The sequence below is a fragment of the Phyllostomus discolor genome, chromosome 11, assembly GCF_004126475.2.
Source record: "Phyllostomus discolor isolate MPI-MPIP mPhyDis1 chromosome 11, mPhyDis1.pri.v3, whole genome shotgun sequence".
NCBI lineage: Eukaryota > Metazoa > Chordata > Mammalia > Chiroptera > Phyllostomidae > Phyllostomus > Phyllostomus discolor.
This window is the reverse complement of record NC_040913.2, coordinates 94,700,545-94,720,023: the sequence shown is the minus strand read 5'-3', so window position 1 is coordinate 94,720,023 and position 19,479 is coordinate 94,700,545. Positions and strand designations below refer to the sequence as shown.

General features: G+C 68.5%; 1 protein-coding gene and 1 long non-coding RNA gene across 2 annotated transcripts; one reads left to right on the top strand and one right to left on the bottom strand.

Annotated features, from left to right (window-relative positions):
• The first annotated feature begins 1,194 nt into the window (after positions 1 to 1,194).
• Positions 1,195 to 15,960, top strand: KBTBD11 (kelch repeat and BTB domain containing 11). Its single transcript, XM_028526724.2, has 2 exons — positions 1,195 to 1,223; positions 13,102 to 15,960. Exon 2 carries the CDS (start codon positions 13,906 to 13,908, stop codon positions 15,844 to 15,846), a length of 1,941 nt encoding a protein of 646 aa, XP_028382525.1. The 5' UTR covers positions 1,195 to 1,223; positions 13,102 to 13,905; the 3' UTR covers positions 15,847 to 15,960.
• Positions 15,961 to 18,567: 2,607 nt separating this feature from the next.
• On the bottom strand, positions 18,568 to 19,479 carry LOC118497468. Its single transcript, XR_004899990.1, has 2 exons — positions 19,087 to 19,479; positions 18,568 to 19,018 (listed from the first exon to the last, which is right to left on the bottom strand). It is a non-coding gene; the product is annotated as an uncharacterized LOC118497468 (long non-coding RNA).

Below are 19,479 nucleotides of genomic sequence, written 5' to 3'. Positions count from 1 at the left end.
CAGAAGCCACTTCTGCCAGGCTCACTCGCGCTCACAGTCACAGTCACACACACACACACACACACACTGCTCCGGGCATCCTGCCCCCCCACCCGCCCCCCGCGGGGCCGTGTGGACAATGTTCATTCGGGTGGAAGAGGCAGGAGACAGCTGGCAGGGCCCGGGCCTGGCTGCCTTGGCTCCCCGGGCCCAGCGCCAACACGCGGGGGAGAGTTAACCCTTGCGCAGCGGGTTGGAGGGCGAACGGGGGGCCGCTGCCCTGTCTCCGAGTGGGAACCTGCAGGGCGGGCAGGAGGCAGGCACATGGTCTCCGTCACCTGCACCCGAGGGAGGGTGGCTGTGTGCCCCGGGCCCTCCTGCCTCCCGGGCAGCCCCGCCCGCCCCCAGCCGGCCCCTGTCTCACCGTTGGACGGTGAAGACAAGTTGGGTCCACGTGCTCTGCTCTGCTCGGACCGCTGCCCTGTGGGGTCGCTGCCCCACTCTCCCGTTTCACGCGTGGGGACACGGGCTGGGCGTCGGGCCCCTGGTGACTCTGTCAGGGAGCGGCGATGCTGGGAGTGGCGGCCCTAGGCAGGTGGCCACTGGTGAGCCGCTGATGTGAGGAGTGTTGCCCGTGCGTGCGGTGCCAGCCCGAGGACTTGGAGCCAGCCCACGCTCATGGGCAGAACCGGCCAGGATCCGGAGGACAGGCCGGGCCTGCAGGTGGGGTGGGGGGGTGTGGGCTGAGACTCGGACCCCGTGCTGGGTGCTGGCACTGGGGCCCCGGCCAGGGTTGCGTAACCGAGCGGTCTGGAGCCCAGCTGGCGGCTGAGGCAGACACACAGAAAGGGCTCCCAGGAACCGGGGTTGGGGGTGTCCTGGGGAACGGAGCTTTCCCGCGGGGTCGACCCAAATCTCAAGGACGACGGACCTCAAGGCCCAGTTGTCTGCCGGCTGGAAATGGGGGGCCAGACGGCCCACCCGTGAGGTCTGGGGGACCCCATCATCCTGCCAAGAGGAGACCCCTGGGGGCGGGCCGCCTTCTGTCCCGGCATGCTGTTCGGTGGCCGCGGTGGCGCCGGTGCCGGAGGGCGGGAGGGCGAGTAGAGTGGAGACCTGGAGCCTCCCTCCGTCCCTGCCCCCCGCCGCCCCGGGCTCCACGGAGGACGGCGCAGGTGGGCGCAGAGCCGGGAAGCCAGGGGACGGCCTTGCACCTGCGCGGAGGACCTGCCGTGCGCGGGCGGGTAAGTGAGAGGACTCCCCTAAAAATAACGGCTTGCTCTTTTCCTTCTTTCCGTTTCTCTGGTGCTGACAGATGGGCTCCTGCTCCGACTGCCTTCAGCTCCGTCGCCGTCCGCCCTGGCCGTGCCCCTCCCCCCAGGGGCAGTTACAGTGTCTGGGGACACGTGTGGTCGTCCGTCCCCACTGTGCGCACCGGGAGCTGCTAGTGTGGGGGCCGGGAGGCGGGCGCCCCCCGCAGCGCACGGGCCAGGGGCACCGTGGGTCCCCAGGGAGGGGGCTTGTGCGCCTCCTCCACGGCACCCCGAGAAAGGCCCGAGCTGGTGCCTCCCCGGCGTGAGCACGGCGTGCCCGCACCCGCAGGTGCCCTGGGCTTCTTCGTCTGGGCCTGGGCCGTGGCCGCACCGCTGGGAACACAGGTGTGAGCCAGGCCTGTGGCCAGAGCGCCCGGTGTGTCTCCCGGGCCGAGGTGACCCGTGGACCCTGCTTCCCGCCGCCTGTCTCCCCCAAGCGGAGTGCCCCCAGCGGGGTCCCCGAGACCACCTGAAACCGCCTCCCTCCTGTTCACGCCGGTGGTTGGTTCAGGGCCGAGGTGCCATCTGCCAGCCTGCCTGCAGGGGCCGGGCCGGCGCTGAGAGGACAGCTTTGTCTTTCCTGGGATTTTACAAGTCGTTTCGCCTGTGCAGCAATTCACTCCTGGGGTTGCAAGCAAGAGAACGGTGAACTGGGCATCAGAACAGGTGGTGTGAAGGCCCTGTCTCTACGGAAAAGGTGCACCGCCTTCGCACCAGGGTGCTGGGGCCGCGGTGACGAAGGGCCCAGGGGTGGGGGCGGGGGGCTTCAGACAGCAGGGCCGAGTCCTCTCTCTCTCTCAGCCTGGGGCGCAGGCTGGAGGTCCGGGTGCCCGCCGTGCCCCTCGGCCCTTCCGCAGGCTCCTCGCTGCCTTGGGCTGCCGCGCCCCTCCGCCCTTCTGCTGTCCTTGGCTTGTGGCCATGTCCCCACAGCCTGTCTCCACGGTCACACGCGTGTGTCAGCCAACTCCCCCTTCTTACAAGGACACTGGTCACACGGAGTGAGGGTGACGGGGGCCCTTACTTAGCGTGTCCCTTTGAGAATTTGCTGTTCAGAGCTGGCTGGGAAGAGAGCCAAAACGCTTTGAAAAACGCAGTCCCACCCGGGGACTCGACGGCACCTGGCCTCGTCACACCCCGGACTCATCGCGTCTTGACGAGGAAAACGAGTTTCAGCTCTCGGCGCTTGCCCGGGCCTCGTCCCACTCACTGGGACCCGTGTGAGTCACACGCCGTCCCGCCAGGGACGAGGCTTCATTGACACTCCTCACGCGTTCCAGGACGAATTCATGATGAGTGCTGAGGTGCCACTTTAGTGTAAAAACTATTAGCTTTTTGAAAAAACTAAAAAATATATTTTAAAAGATTTTATTTATTGATTTTTAGAGAGGGAAAGGGAGGGAGAAAGAGAGAGAGAAACATCAATTTTGGGTGCCACTTGTGCGCCCCCTACTGGGGACCTGGCTTGCTACCCAGGCATATGCCCTGACTGGGAATCGAACCGGCGACTCTCTGGTTTTCAGGTTGGCACTTAATCCGCTGAGCCACACCAGCCAGGGCTGAAAACTATTAACTTTTTATTTTCATTTCTTTTCAAAGAAGGTTCATCAGATCGACACCAGGGAACTGACGGCCACACGGTGGCCGTATGTTTGCTCACGTGACAAGCATGCGTGGCCTGCTGGTGGCTGCCGTCAGGTGCGCGGCTGACGCTGGTCCATGGAGGACAGGGGCTGGGACGACAGGAGGCAGGCGGCCGGGCAGGCGGTCCCCACGGCCGTGTGCCCCCTCACCCCACGACCCCCGAGCACGCCTGTGCTGCCTCTCCACACGGGCCCGGGCTTCCGGCCAGCAGGCGGCTCTCTGGTCTCCTACCCAGACCAGGGCCGCGGGGCCTCCCTGCCCCCGTGGGCCGCCCGGGGTGGCTGCGAGGTCTCGGAGGAGCAGAGCCCTCTCCTGGCAGGAGGCTCTCGGCCCAGGGCTCCTGAGACTTTTGGGACGACTCGGACACGAGGGAAGAGCCCAGGGTACTCAGGAAGCAGCTCGCACGGGGCAGGGGCACCTCGAGTTCGTCAGCGCCGGGGGAGGGGCCTTGGAGGGCCGAGCCGAGGGGACGATGGCCTTCCCTCCACACAGAAAGGGTCGAAGTTCCCGGCGCAACAGTGAATGCTGTTCCGACGCCAGCTCACAGATAGCTAATGAATTTTTCATGCCAAGAGACTCGAAGTACTTTGTAGCAATTGGACCCGTTCCTGACAGCTACTGGATTTAATTGCTGCTTTTTGGAAGGCGGGGGGAGGGCAGAGGAATGGGTAGGGACTATCAGCAGCTTCGGGGAGACTTCCCAGTGCTCTGTGTTGGGCCCACAGGGAGGCCCGCCAGGCTCAGAGCCAGGGACGGTGGCTGACCGGCCGCCTCCCTCCCATGCGTCCCCGCCTGGACGTGCACGTGAACTCTGAAGTCCGTGTGCGGAGGGGACCATGCCTGCGGCCCCTCCCTCGGGGGGCAGTGAGTGACGAGACCGGACGGCACCCACATGTCACCCTGCCCCAGTTCTGGGGTCCTTGGCTCGAAGTGGGGCGCCTGCACCGTCTCGGCCCCACGGGGAGGGGGCCCCCCCATCCCCATCCACAGAAGAGGGTGGCTGGGCACGGAGAGGTTAGGGGTCCGAAGTGCACGAGACTTGCGAGTGGCGACACTGTCTGCCGAGGTCCAGAGCGGGCGTCCTCCACGCCCCCCTGCGGCCTCCAGGCGGGGCTCAGAGTCCCGGGACCCGGGCTGGGCCGCTGGACGGCCACACGTGGGGGTGGTCACTGCCACACCAGGACGACCCTGTGAGCATCCGTGTGGTTTGCACGCCGGCGTGTGCACGCGTCTTCCGGTCAGCGGGGCATTGAACCAGTGAAACGTCGGTACTGTGAAAGACTGTTGTTGACCTAGCTGTCACTGGACACTCTGGACACTGGGGCTGGACCCTTCTCCTCGGCCTCGACTCCCGGCCCCTGTGGCTCCCGCGGGCTCATGAGGCCACGGACGCTCCCCTGAGGCCCCCGCGGCCCGCGTCGGCACGCAGCGCACGCACCAGTGGAGCCTCCGCGTCCGAAACCAGATGCGGGCGTCCTGCTCTCCTCACCTACTGGGCGGAGCCGCGGTCCAGGCGACTCCAGGCATCTTTTCATTCCCTCTGCGAATGCTCACCGAGAACCTGGAGCGTGGCCAGCATCGCAAACCCAGTGGGAAGGAGAGTTCACTGTGACGATTCCCTGTGGCGGGTCGCAGAGGGGCGGAGAAGACGGGCCAGGCCGGACGGCACCAGGACTGGGGACAGCGGAGGGGCCTTGGAGGCTCACCCCCGCAGAGCGGGGCGGGGGACCCAGATGCAGCGGGAGGCTGTGGGTCCACCCAGACAAGGTGCTCTGGAAAAGGACTGGGGGGTGGGGGCGGGGGTGGAGGCATGGCTGGGAAATGGCTTCGAACGCCACCCAGGCCCTTGCAGTCCCCGGTGTGGGGCGACGGAGCCACAGGCAGGCGCGGGTGCGGGTGCAGGCACTCTGAAAAGGCCCCGGGAGACCGTGAAACACTCGGGAGGAGAAAGCCTGGAGCTCGAGGGGAAACCTCCTGGCTCCTGAGGGGGTGTTTCTGCTGGAGCAAGCTGACCGCTAGGCAGGCCCCGGCGCGCAGAGGTGGCCCACAGGAGTCCGTGTGGGACCGACGTGCGGGTCAGGCCTCCTACAACAGGTCTGTCAACGCAGAAGATCGTCCCCCGCAGCTGTGACCCCCTCTGGCCCCCTGCATGCACCCCAACAATTGGGCAGGTTCTGTCCCCGTGAACCCAGACTCGGGGCGAAGAGCCCCACTGGGCAGCTGAGCGAACACGGCCGTGCGGCCGTTCTCAGGACACGGGGGGCCGGCCCCGGGGGTTAGACGCAGCCTAGGAAAAGACAAAGTCAGGACTCCGCCCCCGTGAGCCTGCGGGACCGATTGCTTTGTCGGACACAACGTGTGAGAACCGCGTTTACCACCAGGGTCCAGCCTGAGACCTGGACCGGGGAGCCCCGGCCCGGAGCCGGGGGGTCTCTGGCTGCGCACGGGTGTGCGGGGCCTGCTCCTGCCGGCACTGGCACCGGGTCCCAGGGGACGCGGTCACCCGCGGGGGGCCGCCGGAGTGGAGGCTGCATTTCCAGAACCAGGAGCAAGTTCCGATGTGCGGTCCATTTTCTTCTTCATTCTGGAATCTGTGAGGGCGCGGGCAACAGGTTTCTAGTCACGGAATATGCCAACAGCGTAGCGTCCGTCCCTGGTTTTACAAACCTGTATAAACCGGGAGCTCGCTTACTTTGCGTTTCTTGGGGCGCAGGGGTGGGCTGCCGAGGCGGGGGCGGGGCGGGCAGAAGGGCAAAGCCATGGGCAGGGACATCCTGCCCTCCGCGGGTGGGGGCTCGCGCGCGCGGTTCGCGGGGGAGCAGGTGTTCAGGGTGACGCGCCGCGGGCGGGCGCGCTCCCGCCTCGAGCCCCCTTCCCGCCGGGCCTCAGCCGAGGCCACCCCACCCGGCCCGGACCAGCCCCCGCCCCCGGCCCGCGCCGGCGCGCTCCACTCGGAGCCGCCCCCCGCGCAGCCTCGCGCTCCTCCCAGCGGCTGGGCCTTGGCGCGCGCGGGTGAGTGCGGGGTCCGCCGCGGTCGCTTTCCGGGGGCGAGGGCGGTTGGGGGGCCAGGAAGGTGCGCGGACCGCGGGCGCTCGCACAGGTGCCGGGCGGAGGCCTGCGCACGCGCACGCGCACCGGAGACCCCAGTGAGAGGCGCCGCGTCCCCAGCTCAGGCGAGACGCTGGGCGGCGAGGTAGGAGGTAGGGGTGGCCACGGGGGAAGCCGCGGCGAAACGCCCCGGAACCCGAGGACAGGGGAGCGGGGGCGCGGGAGGGTTGGGGTGACGGTAGGGGGGTGAGGGAGCGCCGATGGGGGCGGGGGCCGCTCAGGCAGGGAGGCGGCGGGGGTGGCGGTGCGCGCGTGGGGGGAGATCAGGGGGTGCGCGGACCTCCGTTCTGGGCAACCTGGAGGTCCTGCAGTGCGCTCGGCGGGATTCGGGGACAGCCAGCCTGCAGGCGTGCCGGGGGGGGGGGGGGGACGGGCGCCCCCGCGGCGACTGCATCCGAAGACACCGCCGCGGCCACCAGCTGTCCCACCACGGGTCGCCTGTCACTGCGCCCAGCCTATCTGAGCGCAGCCCGGAGGAGCCGCCCCGCACCCCGGCCGAGCGTTCCCGGGCGGCCGGGCCAGGTTTGTGGCCGGCGGGCCGCTGTTGTGCCCGTTCTGCTCGTGATGCCCGGGCCCGGACTGTGGTTGTCCGTCTCGGGGCCACGGAAGTGGGGGTGAGAGGCCCCTCCCGGTCCTGGGCGACGTCTTGGAGTCCGTGCGTGCAGAGGCCGACCTCTGCGCCCGCGGGCAACGCGGGGGCTCTCTGCCCTCGGCCCCCCCCCCCCCCCCCGGGATCCCGGCCCCTGCTCCCCCAGCTGATGCCCCGGATTACTCGGGGCTCCTGCAAACTGAAAGCTTTGTTTTTGGGGAGCCTTTGCCCCACCAACCGCGTGGATGGCCGGTGGCGATGCTATGGCGCGTGTGCACGTGTCTGACGTCACGGTGGCACGGGGTGGGGGGTGGGGGGGCCGAGAGGAGCAGCGTCGAAGCAGCCCGCGAGTGGCCAGCCCAGCGTCACTGCACCAGGCCCCGGAGTGCGGTTCAGACGCATTTTTCTGCGGCTGCCCCTCAGCCCGCCCCGCCCCCACGTGCGGGCGAGGAGGGGGCGTGCCTGCTCCGTGGTCAGGGCAGGGTTTCCTGGGGTCCCTCGCTCACGCGGGACCGCTGAATCTGGAACATTACATAAGGGAGGTTTTAAAAATTAACCATCCCTTGGTCCTGGCCGGGTGGCTCAGTGAGTTAGAGCGCCCTCCGGTACCCCGGGTTTGCGGGGTCAGCCTCAGGTCAGGGCTGGCAGGCTAGTCAACCCGAGACGCATCAGCGAGCGGAGCAGCAAATCCCCGTTCTGCCTCCCTCTCTGCTGCTCCCCCTCCCTTCCTCCCCCTCTTTCTCAAATCAATAATAAAACAATTAATCACCTCGCAGCTTCCTGCACAGCCGTCCTCTGGGCGTCCACCTTCCCCCGAATCTGTTCTGAGGGGGGAGAACAAGCCAGTGCCGTGGGGGGCCTCATGCACCTCAGGAGGCCACCTTCGGACTGTGGGTTCCTGCCCCTCCCGTCCCCCCCCCAGCACTGAGGGCCAAAGGGTTGCCTGCCGGTGCTCCGAGTCTCACTGAGGGGCAATCACTGGGCCTCTGATCGGGATCTGGGATGGGGGCCCCGTGGCCCCACGCCTCCCCCCCAGCTCTCGGTGTCCTGATCCTCGAGGCCCCCTGCAGGAGCCGAGGACGGCCCAGCGACTGCCCAGGTGGCACGTCCGTGGTACTTGGCATTCCGCTCGTAACCGAGCAGCCGCCGTGACCAGGTGGGAAGTCCTTTGAGCGTCCGCTGTTCACGGCTCGGCGATCGAGAGACAGGGCCAAGTGAGCGCCAGCTGCAGGGTTCGAGTGCGGTGCAGACGGCAGCCTGGGGCCTGGGGGGGTGGGGGGCCGGGGGGGACGGAGAACCGAGCTAAAGGCCGTCCATTTCAGGCTGCAGCCGGAGCCGGAGGCGCTCCGGGGTGCGGGTGTCCTGCCCACCTTCCCGCACTCTGCCTTCGCAGGGAGCGTCCTGCCTCCGATGCCCCGCATGCACCTGGCCTGCCACCGGGAGGAGGGAAGCATCTGGAAAGGGGGCAGCCGGGCCCGGGCCGCGCTCCCGAGCGCCCACCCCCACGTCCCCGCGGCCCCTGCCTCCTCCACCCCCAGCTTCCGCGTGAGAGCAGTTGTCGCTGTTCGGCTGGGAGAGCATGCGGGGCGCCTTTGTCCCCACACGAGAACAGAGGCCCCGCGCACCACGGACGCCTCCGCGCCTCCGTTGTTTGCTAAATGCCAGCAGCTGCTCGCGGCTGAGCGGGAAGCTGCCGTGACTCAGGCAGCGGTGCCCACGCCCCGCGGCTCCGAGGCCCGGCCGCCCGTGGGCTGGAGTGGGCGGCCGATCGGGGCCCAGCCTGGCCCCCCTGACAGCACACTTGCCCCTGGTGCCCGAGGGGGCGGCCGCCCCGCCCTGGAGCTGGAGGGACCGCCGTCTCCTCGGTGGCCTTCCTGGACTGCGGTGAGGCCACAGCCCTGGTGCGGGCGCCTGGCGCGGCGGCAGAAGCGTTGACAGGGAGGATTAACTCTGAGACTGGAGCAGGGACTGTGAGCAGCTCCTCTCTGCCAACAGCCCAGCCTCTGCCGGAGAGGAGGCCGCGGAAACACGAACCGACGCCCACGTGGTTCCGGTGGCTGAAGATTCATCTCCTCCCGTCACAGACGCTCGCTGAGTGCCCACTGCCACGGTCGGGCACACGGTCCAGGGGCCGGGGTGCCGGCGGAACAGAGCCAGCCCCGGCCCTTGCAGCTCCGACTCTGACCAGGGAGGGGTGTCGGGGTGCAATCCAGTGAACGCCCAGGTCGCCCCAGCCGAGACAAGGTTCCGAGGGCCTGGACGCGGAGGAGGGTATGGACCTGCAGAGGCCCCGGAGCATGGACCGGGCTCCCTGGAGAGCCGACCGGGGCCCCGCAGCACCCCTGGGGCAGGGGCGCAGTTTTAACTTGGCCTCGTTTTTATCCCTAATTATCGTGGCTCTCTCGTGGTGCAGGTGCACGTGCCAGGGTGTGAAGGGTCACACAGAACGTGGGTCGATCTTGCAGCACCGAGGCCTCTTCCCACGGAGGGGTGCAGGCTCGCTGCCTCGGGAGCGGGTGGCCCTCACGGTGCCACTCTCCGACACCATTGTTACCATCTCCCCCTGAGTCTCAGAGCCTCAGGGCACCTCTGAGTGGACGGCCCCGAGCCTGCCGCCTTTGCCCCGCCCCCTCTCTGCGGCTGCCAGGGCTGGGGCTGTCTCCTGTGTGGGCTCGCGCGTCACTGTGGTCCCTCGATTGGGTCCCGAACTGGGGTCGGAGCGGGCTGCCCAGGGCTCCCGTCGACACAGGAGAGCGCCCCTGAGACCGTGGCAGCAGCGAGAGCCTGGCCCGTCCCGCCCCCAGCGGTCCCACAGTCCACGCACCCCAGACGGAAGGTCTGCGGCCCCAGACACGTGTGTGTGGAAGCCGAGCCCCCGTGTGCAGTGTCGGAGGCGCCCTGGGGAGGCGAGTGGTGGTGCAGTGCGTCCGATGCTTATGAAAGACGCCCCTCTCTGGTCCGCCTCCCCCAGGCGGTCGAGGCGAGCCCTCGGGGGACCCGGGTTCTGCGGATGCCCAGGTGCCGGCCGTCCAGGCTCCCGAGCTGAGACGCAAACGAGCGTGTGAGTGCGGCTCGAGGCCGCCTGCACCGCTCAGACCGGCGGGGACAGTGATGTGACTGCCTGCTAGTCTGCAGCCTGAGGGGTCCGGGAGGCGGGCCGGGGGTGTGCAGCTCCTGTCAGCCCCTGGGTCGCCGGAGGCTTGTCTGAGGGCCCCGCTGGGCGGCCTAGACACTGGCCCCCCCCACCCCCGAGCGTCTCTGTCTCCCTGGGGTCCCTGCGCTGGGTGAGCCGAGCAGACTCAGGACGGCCAGGCCTCTCCCCTGGGGAGTCTGGTGGCTGAGACGCTGTGGACCGGGGGTGGAGGGGGGGCCACACCTCCTCCCCAACTCCCCTGAGAAGTCGCACTGTCATGTGTCCCCGTCACAGTGAGGAGGTCCTGCTGAGGGGGACACACCCTGGTGGCCTTGGGGGGCTCTGATGCCCTGTGCCTGGGCCCCTGGGCTCCCTGCCCCCCGGCCCTCCTGTGGCCCGAGTCCCCGTGCCAGGTGCAGCGTCTCGTCTTTGGAATCGGGTCTGGGTGCCAGTGGCTTGTGGGCGTCCGTCCCCGGGCTCAGTGGCCTGGAAGTGAAGACCCGTTCACCGAGGAGGGACGGCCCCGTCCCAGCCACCCAGCACACGCAGGGACAGGCAGGGTGGGGCGGCTGCCACGGAGCCAGGTGTTAGAGCCGGGAGGACGTGGGTGTTCGTGCACAGGGAGGGGGTCAGGCTGCAGGGTCGGCTCCTGCAGCCGTGGGAGCTGGCGAGCCTGACACCACCAGGGCAGTGACCGGCAGTGCGCTCCCTGGAGGGCTGGCGCAGCAGCTGCGGCCCAAGGCATCTGCAGGCCGAGTCCCTGCTCCTGGGGATGGGAAGGGGGGTTAGGGTTAGGGGTTCCTCGTTCAGCTCCTTTCTCTGTTTCTCTGTCATTGGTCCAGTCCCTGGGGGACAGGTCGCCAGACCCCCTGGAAGGCTGGGACCGTGCAGGTGGCCCGGGGAAGGGAGGCCAGGCTGGCTGACCCGGCCGGAGACAGGTCCCCACGCACAGCGCTCCTCCCTGGGCGGCCGGCAGCGGCTGTCACCGGCCCCTACTCTCACGTGTGGTCGAGTCACCAACCGAGAAACGTCCGAGCCACACAGCCCCACACGGCTCTCAGAACTCAACTGGACAACGTCCGAGGTCCGGGGAAGGAGGCGTGACAGCCAGCTCGGCAGATTTTCACGGCCCGCTGTCCAGCGGGACGTGCCCTTAATCCCGCTGCCCTTCCCAGCCCTCCAAACAGCTGGCGACGGTGGTGGCCGAGGGGGCAGGCGGCACGGAGACTGTCGGAGCCCCGGCGCGGCCGACCACGCAGTCTGGGGCTCACGTCCCTCCCCCTCAGCCGGGGGCCTTGGGCTGGAGTCCAGCAGTGACACGGGCCACCGCTCACCGCAGGACGCAGCGCCCCGGAACATTCTCCATTGCACAGTGCCCCCCTCCCCATCACCTCTGCGGGCTGGTGCTGCTCGGGGTCCAGCAGGGTGGACACGGCGCCCTTCCTGCTGTGAGACGCACGTGAAAGGAAGGGGGCCGGAGGCGGCTGTGCAGTGCAGTCCACAGGGCGTAGAAGTGGACGGGCGTCTGGTGGGAACGAGCGTGTGTGCCCGTGTGCACGTGTGCGTGGGTGTGTCCGTGTGCATGTGTATGTCTGCGTGTGGGCGTGCTGCTCGGAAGGTCCGGTGTGAGCACCGCGTGGCACCACTTCTCCCCGGCAGCGCCATCCTCCGGGGGAGCGTGGGGGCCATGGTGGGAAGGTGCTGGTCGCCCCCCGCACGCCTGTGGGGCCCGGCCGGCCGACGGCTCTCCGGCCATGGCTCCCGCACTTGCTAATGAGCCACAGCAAAGAGAGCACGGGAAGTTCCGGGACCCTGGCCCCGGCCAGAGGGAAAAGACAAACACCACGTTTCCGGAGGCCCTCCGAGGGCTTCCGTGTTGTGCAGGAGCGTGGGGGGGAGAGCCGGGTGACAGCCCGCTCCCGGGTTTGTCTCAGACGCGCGGGGCCGTGCACACTCGGGGGAGGCAGGTGAGCGGGGCTTCGCTCGTGCCCGGCTCTCCCGAGGGTGGCTCAGCCGAGCCCTTGGGACAGTGCCAGAGGCTTTGTTTGCAAAACCCCCGGAGGTTTCCGGCTTGTCATCACATTCCGCCGGCGCCGGGGGCCTGTGCTCTCTGCCCTTCCAGGGACGCGGCCCCCGGGGGGCTGAGGGGGCAGCGGGGCAGCTGAGTAAACAGCCTGTCCTGTCCCGTCCCGTCCCGTCAGCAGCTGCTCAGCATCTCCCCCCTCCCCCCGCCCCCAGGGGCCCGGGGTCACTCTCAGCAGTTCTCACGGTGCTTCCCCGGGTCCCCGGGCAGCGCCTCCCTCGAGGATGTGCCCCGGAGATAAATCGTTCCAGGCGTCGGGAGGGGCGGGGGGAGTGCTGAACATCTCACGCCTGAGAATGATCAGCGAGAGGTTTTCACTGACCCTGTAGCAGGGAGAGCTGGGCAAGCAGATGCACATGCACACGCAGGCACACACGCAGGCATGCACACGCCCGGCTCGGGCGTCAGGTCACAGCATGAAGTGTGAGGAGCCGGGAATCGGCAGGTGTTGCAGGTGGGTGAGCGACATCCCGTCTCCTTTGGGAGGCGAGCGCATCCCCTGGGGGGCCGTGAGCCTGAGCCCTGGGGGGCATGGGTCTTCCCTCTCCCCCTTCCTGGGAAAGCTGGGACGGTGGGGCCCGAGGCCGCCGAGCCCCTGCCCCTGCGGAGTCTCCACGGAGGTTCGGCCAAGTTGTTTGGCTTTTCCTTTGCTGCACAAGAACTTTTTGGAGAGTCGCCTCCCCGAGGCTCTCCACACCCGTGAGTCCAAAAGCGAGCAGGCCGGCGGCTTTGGGGGCAGACCCGCCCCCGCACCTGTCTCCCAGTCCTCACCTGCCTCCAAATATTTGTCCTGCCAGAGGCTAGATAAGGGCTGGGGGAGAATTCGGGGGGCGTGCCCCGGGGCCGTAAAACGGTGAGGTGACTGGGACCGGCTGTGCTGTTCAGGCACGCACGCTCCGTTTCCTGTTGTGTGTGCTTCACTGGGGGGAGACTGGGAGACCGGACAGTCGCCTGCTTTGTCCCACACGCTGGGTCGCGGCCCACAGCCCAGCCCGGTGCGTCGAAGCCCGGCCGCCTGAACTGAGCTCCCCCCACAGGCCCCCACCGCCGGGGGAGGGGCAGTGAGGGGCAGGTTTTTAGATCCCTGCTGCTCAGGTAGGTCTGATCGCCGAACCGTCCAGAGGAAACGCCAGGCCCCTCCCACCGGGCTGACCTCTGTGACCCGAGACCTGCGGCGGGAAGTGGGACGAGAGCCACCGGCACAGCTGGTCCCCGGGAACGCAGGCTCAACATCCTCTCTCTCCCCGACCCACAGGAACCGACGGCGAGTGACGCGCACTGATAAGGGAGCTGCTGACCGTCCGGCGGAGGAAGTGACGCAGCGAGGCCCCCCACTGAGCAGCGCCGGGCGCGTGACCCCGGTTTTCCAGCACGCACCTGGCAAGTGGGGTGCAGACTCGCGCAGGTGAACGGCCGACCCCACCGTATCGCCAGAGCCGCTGACGGCGGGACCCACGACGGACACGCCCCTTGCTGACTTCTCATAACCCCGAGTGACAAGTGGGAGTCACGAAAAGGGGCAGCACCCTGGGGTGGCTCTTCACGGAAGAGGGAGCTAAAGTCAAGGCCCTGAAGTGTGAGGTCCCGGTCTCCGATCTGCGGGTGCCAGGGGCACCCAGGTGGTGGAGTGCAGACTGGCACGCAGGGAGAGGGTGCGCCCTGGTGTGTCCCGTGCCCCTGAAGCCCGGCTCTGCAGGGAGGCAGCCGCCACACGCCCAGCGGGGCCGGCTGCAGGGCTGCCCTGGGGGCCGACAGAGGCGGCGCCACCCGGCCTGGGGACCAAGCACCGCGGCCTCAGCACGTGGCCAGCCAAGGGTGACGCCAGCGGGTTCCCTGGGTTCTCGGAGAGGCACCCGGGGCTGGCGCGCCCTCTTCCCAGGAGAGGAGGGTGGGGAGGGGGCCAGGGGCGCGGCGTGTGAACAAAGCCCCGAGAGGACCCAGAAGTAAAATCCGATCCCTTGCCAGGAGAGGCGTGTGAGGCCCGAGGCCACAGAGGAGACCCTTCGACCTTGAGCAGCCCGAAGTCATGGTGGGCTCCTGAGGGGAGGGCCGCGCTGCCATGGAGAGTCCGGTGGCCCCCTGCGTCCTCTTCCCGGGGGACGACGGCGGCCCCGAGCCCCGGGGCCTCTTGGCCCAGGGAGTGTGCGGCCAGGCTGGGGGCGGCGGCGCGCCCGAGGCTCCGGGAGAGGGCAGCCTGCAGCCGCCGGATGCAGCTGCGGGGGAGGGCGCTGTGTCCCCGGCGCAGTCACCCTGCAGCCTCAGCGCGTCCCTGTGCTTCAGCTCCGGGGACGAGTCCCCGCCGCAGTCCCGCGCCTCCGCTGCGGAGGGCGCAGCGGCCTCCCCGCCCTCGGGTCGCAGCGGCCAGCGGGTGGTGGAGAGGCAGTGGGAAGTCGGCAGCTCCGGCGCCCTGTCGCCCGAGGACTCCGAGGAGACCGCGTTCCCGGAAGAGCCCGCGTCCCCGGAGGAGCCCACGTCCTGGGAGGAGCCCGAGGACCCCGCGCCCGTGCCCCCCGGCGTCGGGCCCGCGCACGGGGAGCCGGACCTGGTCATCGAGGTGTCGGGCCGCCGGCTGCGGGCACACAAGGCTGTGCTGGCGGCGCGCAGCGACTACTTCCGTGCGCGCGCGTCGCGGGACGTGCTGCGGGTGACCGGCGTGGGCTGGGCGGCGCTGCGGCTGCTGCTGGCCTACGCGTACAGCGGGCGCATGGCGGGCGTGCGCCCCGACAACGTGGCCGAGGTGGTGGCCGGCGCGCGCCGCCTGCAGCTGCCCTGCGCCGCGCAGCGCGCGACCGAGGCCGTGGCGCCGCAGCTGAGCCTCGCCAACTGCCTGGAGGTGCTGAGCACGGCCAAGAGGCAGCGGCTGACGGAGCTCCGCGACGCCGCCTACCGCTTCATGAGCGACCACTACCTGGAGGTGCTGCGCGAGCCCGCGGTGTTCGGGCGCCTCTCCGGGGCCGAGCGCGACCTGCTGCTGCGCCGCCGCCTGCGCGCCGGCCGGGCCCACCTGCTGGCTGCCGCGCTCGGGACCGCCGGGGAGCGCGCCGGCAGCCGGCCGCAGAGCCCGTCGGGGGACGCGGAGGGCCGCGGGGACGCCGCCGTCTACTGCTGGCACGAGGAGGCCGGCGAGTGGCGCGAGCTGACGCGGCTGCCGGAGGGCGCGCCCGCGCGGGGTTGCGGCCTGTGCGTGCTCTACAACTACCTCTTCGTGGCCGGCGGCGTGGCGCCCGCGGGCCCCGACGGCCGCGCGCGCCCCTCGGACCAGGTCTTCTGCTACAACCCGGCTACGGACCGCTGGAGCACCGTGCGGCCGCTGCGCCAGGCGCGCTCCCAGCTGCAGCTGCTGGCCCTGGACGGCCACCTGTACGCCGTGGGCGGCGAGTGCCTGCTCAGCGTGGAGCGCTACGACCCGCGCGCCGACCGCTGGGCCGCCGTGGCCCCGCTGCCCCGGGGGGCCTTCGCCGTGGCGCACGAGGCCGCCACCTGCAACGGGGAGATCTACGTGTCCGGGGGCTCGCTCTTCTACCGCCTGCTCAAGTACGACCCGCGGCGCGACGAGTGGCAGGAGTGCCCGTGCAGCAGCAGCCGCGAGCGCTCGGCGGACATGGTGGCGCTGGACGGCTTCATCTACCGCTTCGACCTGTGCGGGGGCCGCAGCGACGCGCAGGCCGCGGGGCAGGCCGGCGGGGTCAGCGTGCTGCGCTACCACTGCCTGGCCAAGCAGTGGAGCCGCTGCGCCTCGCACCTGCGGCCCCCGGGCGCCCCGTCAGGCCTGCAGCCCTTCCGCTGCGCGGCGCTGGGCGACAGCATCTACTGCGTGAGCCGCACCGGCACCTGGCGCTTCGTGCCTCCGCGGGACCGCGAGCCCGGCGCGGAGGAGGGTGCGGGAGGCAGCTTCGAGGCCGAGGCGCTGGGCGCCCCCCTGGATGTGCGGGGCGCGCTCTTTCCCTTCGTGCTCAATCTGCCGGAGAAGCCAGACAGAGGCGAGGAGGGCCCCGATTAGGGCGAGCTGGGGTGCCCCGGGCGTCCTCTCTGGCGGCCCCGGGATGGGGAAGGCCTCCTGGGAGGGGAGGATGGGAAGGGCGCCAGGGAGCAGAAATCAGAGTGCAGAGTGTCCGCACTGGGAAGGGGGGCGGAGGGAGCGGTGCAGGGGAGGGGGAGAGTGGCGGGCGGGCTGAGGGCCACCGGGGCATTTGCGGCTTTGAGGGTAGAAGCTCGTGCTGGGGCCTCCCAGGCTGTTCGAGGCACTGGCGGAAGAACCGCTCCGCGACCTCGCGTGTTCCTTTTCGCTTCGCTTTGCTTGTCGGGTAGATGGTGTGAGACAGGGGATGCATGGGGACAGGTACCCTGGAGTGGGGAGGGGTGACCAAAAGAAGCAGCCTCAGGGCGGGCAGGCGGGCCCACGGACGGGCACTCGGGCCCACGGTGCATCCAGGAGAGTGTGGAGTGGGGTGCGCAGGCGGCCAAGTGGGGAGCCCTGTGGGGCCCGGGAGCTCACCGGCCTTCAGCAGGCCGGGCGGAGCTGGTGCGGGGAGTGGGCCTAGGTGAGCTCCATCAGCAACCGTGGGGATCCGCCCACGTCCTGGCTGGAGGGTGGAGATGAAGCAGACCCCTCCCACAGCCGGAAGAGGAGGCTCCTGCCCCCACGTGCACGGGCTTTGGCTGGCTCAGCTCCAAATGTGTCAGCATTCGAGGTAAAAACCTTTGGTGACCGACAGGAGCTCTCGTCCAGTAAGCAGCAGCCGCACGTTCTCCGCCGCCCGCTGGTCGCAGGTGGGGGCGGGCCCACCCACGCCCCAAGAGGCTTCAGCTCGCTGTCGACTCAGGCGGGTGTCACGTGTTTGAGTTCAGGCGTGTTGATAATCACACCCCGTGGTGGAGCGACGATGGACTGTTGCTTGGATTGTAAATCTTTGGAGACGGAATGTTTCCCAAAGAGCATATCTGGGCGAGGAAAGCTGGCAGCAGCCAGGGTGCTGGCCTGATTTAACCGTTGGCCAGCGGGGAAGAGTCCCCTCACTGGCACACTTCATAATGGACTCAAGGAGAGAAGCACTCCCCCCGCCCCCCCGCCCCAGAGAAGGTTAAACTCACTCACCGCTGCTGACGGAGCTGAAGGCGAGCTCGCTTGGAGCCCCCGCCTCTGCTGTGGCCAGCAAGCATCGTGCGATTCTGGTGAGGGCAGCGCATCTTATACGATACCCTTCGAAGAGCACGTGGCAGAGTGACATGGGGACACCAGGGGACAGAGCAGGCATGCATGATGCGGTTCGTCCGGTCAACACTGTGTGCTCCCGGCTGTGAGTTCCGAGGTGCCGTCACAGAGTCAGCACGGAACTGCCTTGACGGGGCACAAGGGCTAAACACAACCGGCTCGCCCCCCTTTGTTGTAACGCTGTGCGTTGCCAGTGTGGACCCCCGGGGCTTACTGATTGTTCAGAGTTCAAGGACACCATGCGTGCTCACAGAGCCACCTGGATCCCGCGCCCAGTCCGTTCTGCTGACACTGGGCACCGCACGGTGGCAGTTCCCGGGGCGAGACCGGGCGGCGTCACGCGGAGCTTCCTGTCTCTCCCTGGTCCGTGCCGCGAAGGGGGCCCTGCGGCCGCGGGCAGCTGGGGACCGGGCTGTGCCCCGGACAAGGCGTCTGCGGTCGTGAGGGTCCCCGTGACGTACGTTTGCAAGTGACCAGCTCGAGCTTGATGCCCGGGCCGGAGGGACGCCGCCCCTCACAGTTTCGGGGGCGTTCAGAGGACTCGGATGTTGCTGGCTCGTGACCCCAGGAGGAGATGGCTCAGCAGGTGGGCTCCTCGTCTGAGGACCGGAACAGGCCTCCTGTCGCAGGAGACGGGGAGTCCTGGTGGGAGGGGGGCTCGGAGCCCAAGGAAACACATCACGTTCCTTTAAAGTAAGTGTGCGTTCCGTGTCACGGTGCAGGTGTCTGCAGACTCTTATGATCTGGGCCAAAGTGTTCAGAGGACGTGGAACCGGGCTGAGCTTTTCGTTGCTTGAGTGTCAGGTGTGAACTGGTGTCACTGTGATTGCACCTGGGGAATCATTCCCGTGGTGGTTACCATTTCGGAGAAAGTGCTAGATGTCGGGTGTGGGCGGCCACACCTGTCTGGATGCACACGGACACCTGGTGGGGCGGGGACAGGACGTGGGATGTTCTGTGTCACACGTCTGCATAGAATGTCACACCCAATGCTGGAGGACCGGCAGGCCACGGGGACCAGTTTGTTCTGCTCTGCGGGCCAGTTCGGGGAGAAGCCACGGGGTTGGCACCAATGACACGGATGGGAGAGCAGCCGGAGCAGGACTGAGGACTGGACAGGCTGGGCAGGGAGGGGCCTGGGCACCGCTGTTCCGCGGAAGGACGTTCCAGGCTGGGGTGGTGCTCTCAGTCCGCACCGGGCACTGCGCTGGGACACGGTTGGTGCAAAGCGGCCTCCCCCTGGGATCAGCCGGGGAACGAAGTGGATGCACTCAGGACAGCCGCCCCCGGCCCTCAGGCAAGGGGATACGGGGGTGCAGGAGGGCTTGGTCTCCCGGTCCGAGCACCAGCGGTGACTCTTCTGGGGTCGACCGAGGTTCACGTGGAACCCAGGGGACGGCCGGAGCGCCTTCTGTTTCTGTCGAACGGCCCCCGTGCTGTCGGGAACTTGGCGGTTTTACTCCTGAGTTTCTTTTCCTTCAGGAGAACCAACGCTGCGGAAATCCTTGGGCTACTTAGTTGCAACGGTCACCTGCATCAGCTTCGTTACAAATACCTGAGAACACAACCCTCTGGTTCCTTGCCACTCGCTTTGCTGTCAGCGCTGGTAGTTCTGGGAGGGGCGGCAGGCAGGTCGCGGGCGGGTCTCCCGGGTAACTTCCTCTGAGAACTTTGGAAACGGAATGCTCTTTGGGTGTCCCCCTCTCCCTGGGGCTGGGAGAGTTCCAGCCTCCTTGTGGTAACACCTCGGCGGGGGAATGTCAGCAGAAGCCCTACCTTGTGTTCTGTCTTATTTCAGGTGCCTTCCTCGCTTACTACGGAATGTTTTATTTTTGCATTAAAAAGCGGATGTTCTCCTCCCCTCCCCTCTGCATTATTGCTGTGCCCGAGGAGAGGGCCAGCGCTCAGAAGGGGCTGCGTGCGCACGCCTGTCCGCTGCGTCTGAATTTCTGTCGGGGGGCTGCGGCCTCTCCATACCGGACCCCAACAGCGACGCCTGTCCGCTGCGTCTGAATTTCTGTCGGGGACTGCGGCCTCTCCATACCGGACCCCAACGGCGGCGCCTGGATCACACGTGACCCCAGCCCCCCAGCGCCGCCCTGGCAACCGGGCGCTTTCCTGCGGCGGAGGGGCTCCTTTGAAGGGACGCCGAGCGGAAGGCGCGCTGCGTGCTACGGCCCTGCTCACCCTGCGGTGTGGCCGCGTAGGAGACTGACCGGCCTGTTCAGGGCGCCGCTCCGGCGGCCGCCGCTGCCTGCGCAGGCCACGCGCCGACCCCGTCCCACGCTGTAAATCGTGTGTGTCCGTTTCCCCCGTGAATAAATCCTTGGAAAATGCCAGCGCTCCTGAAGTCTGTGGATGGCTTGTCCCTCCCCGGGCCCGAGGCAGCGCCCCGGGCGAGGCGTGCGCTAGGGAAACAGG

What these genes read in the sequence shown, in the direction of transcription:
- KBTBD11 (XM_028526724.2), top strand. Translation starts at nt 13,906, where the DNA reads ATGGAGAGTCCGGTGGCCCCCTGCGTCCTCTTCCCGGGGGACGACGGC.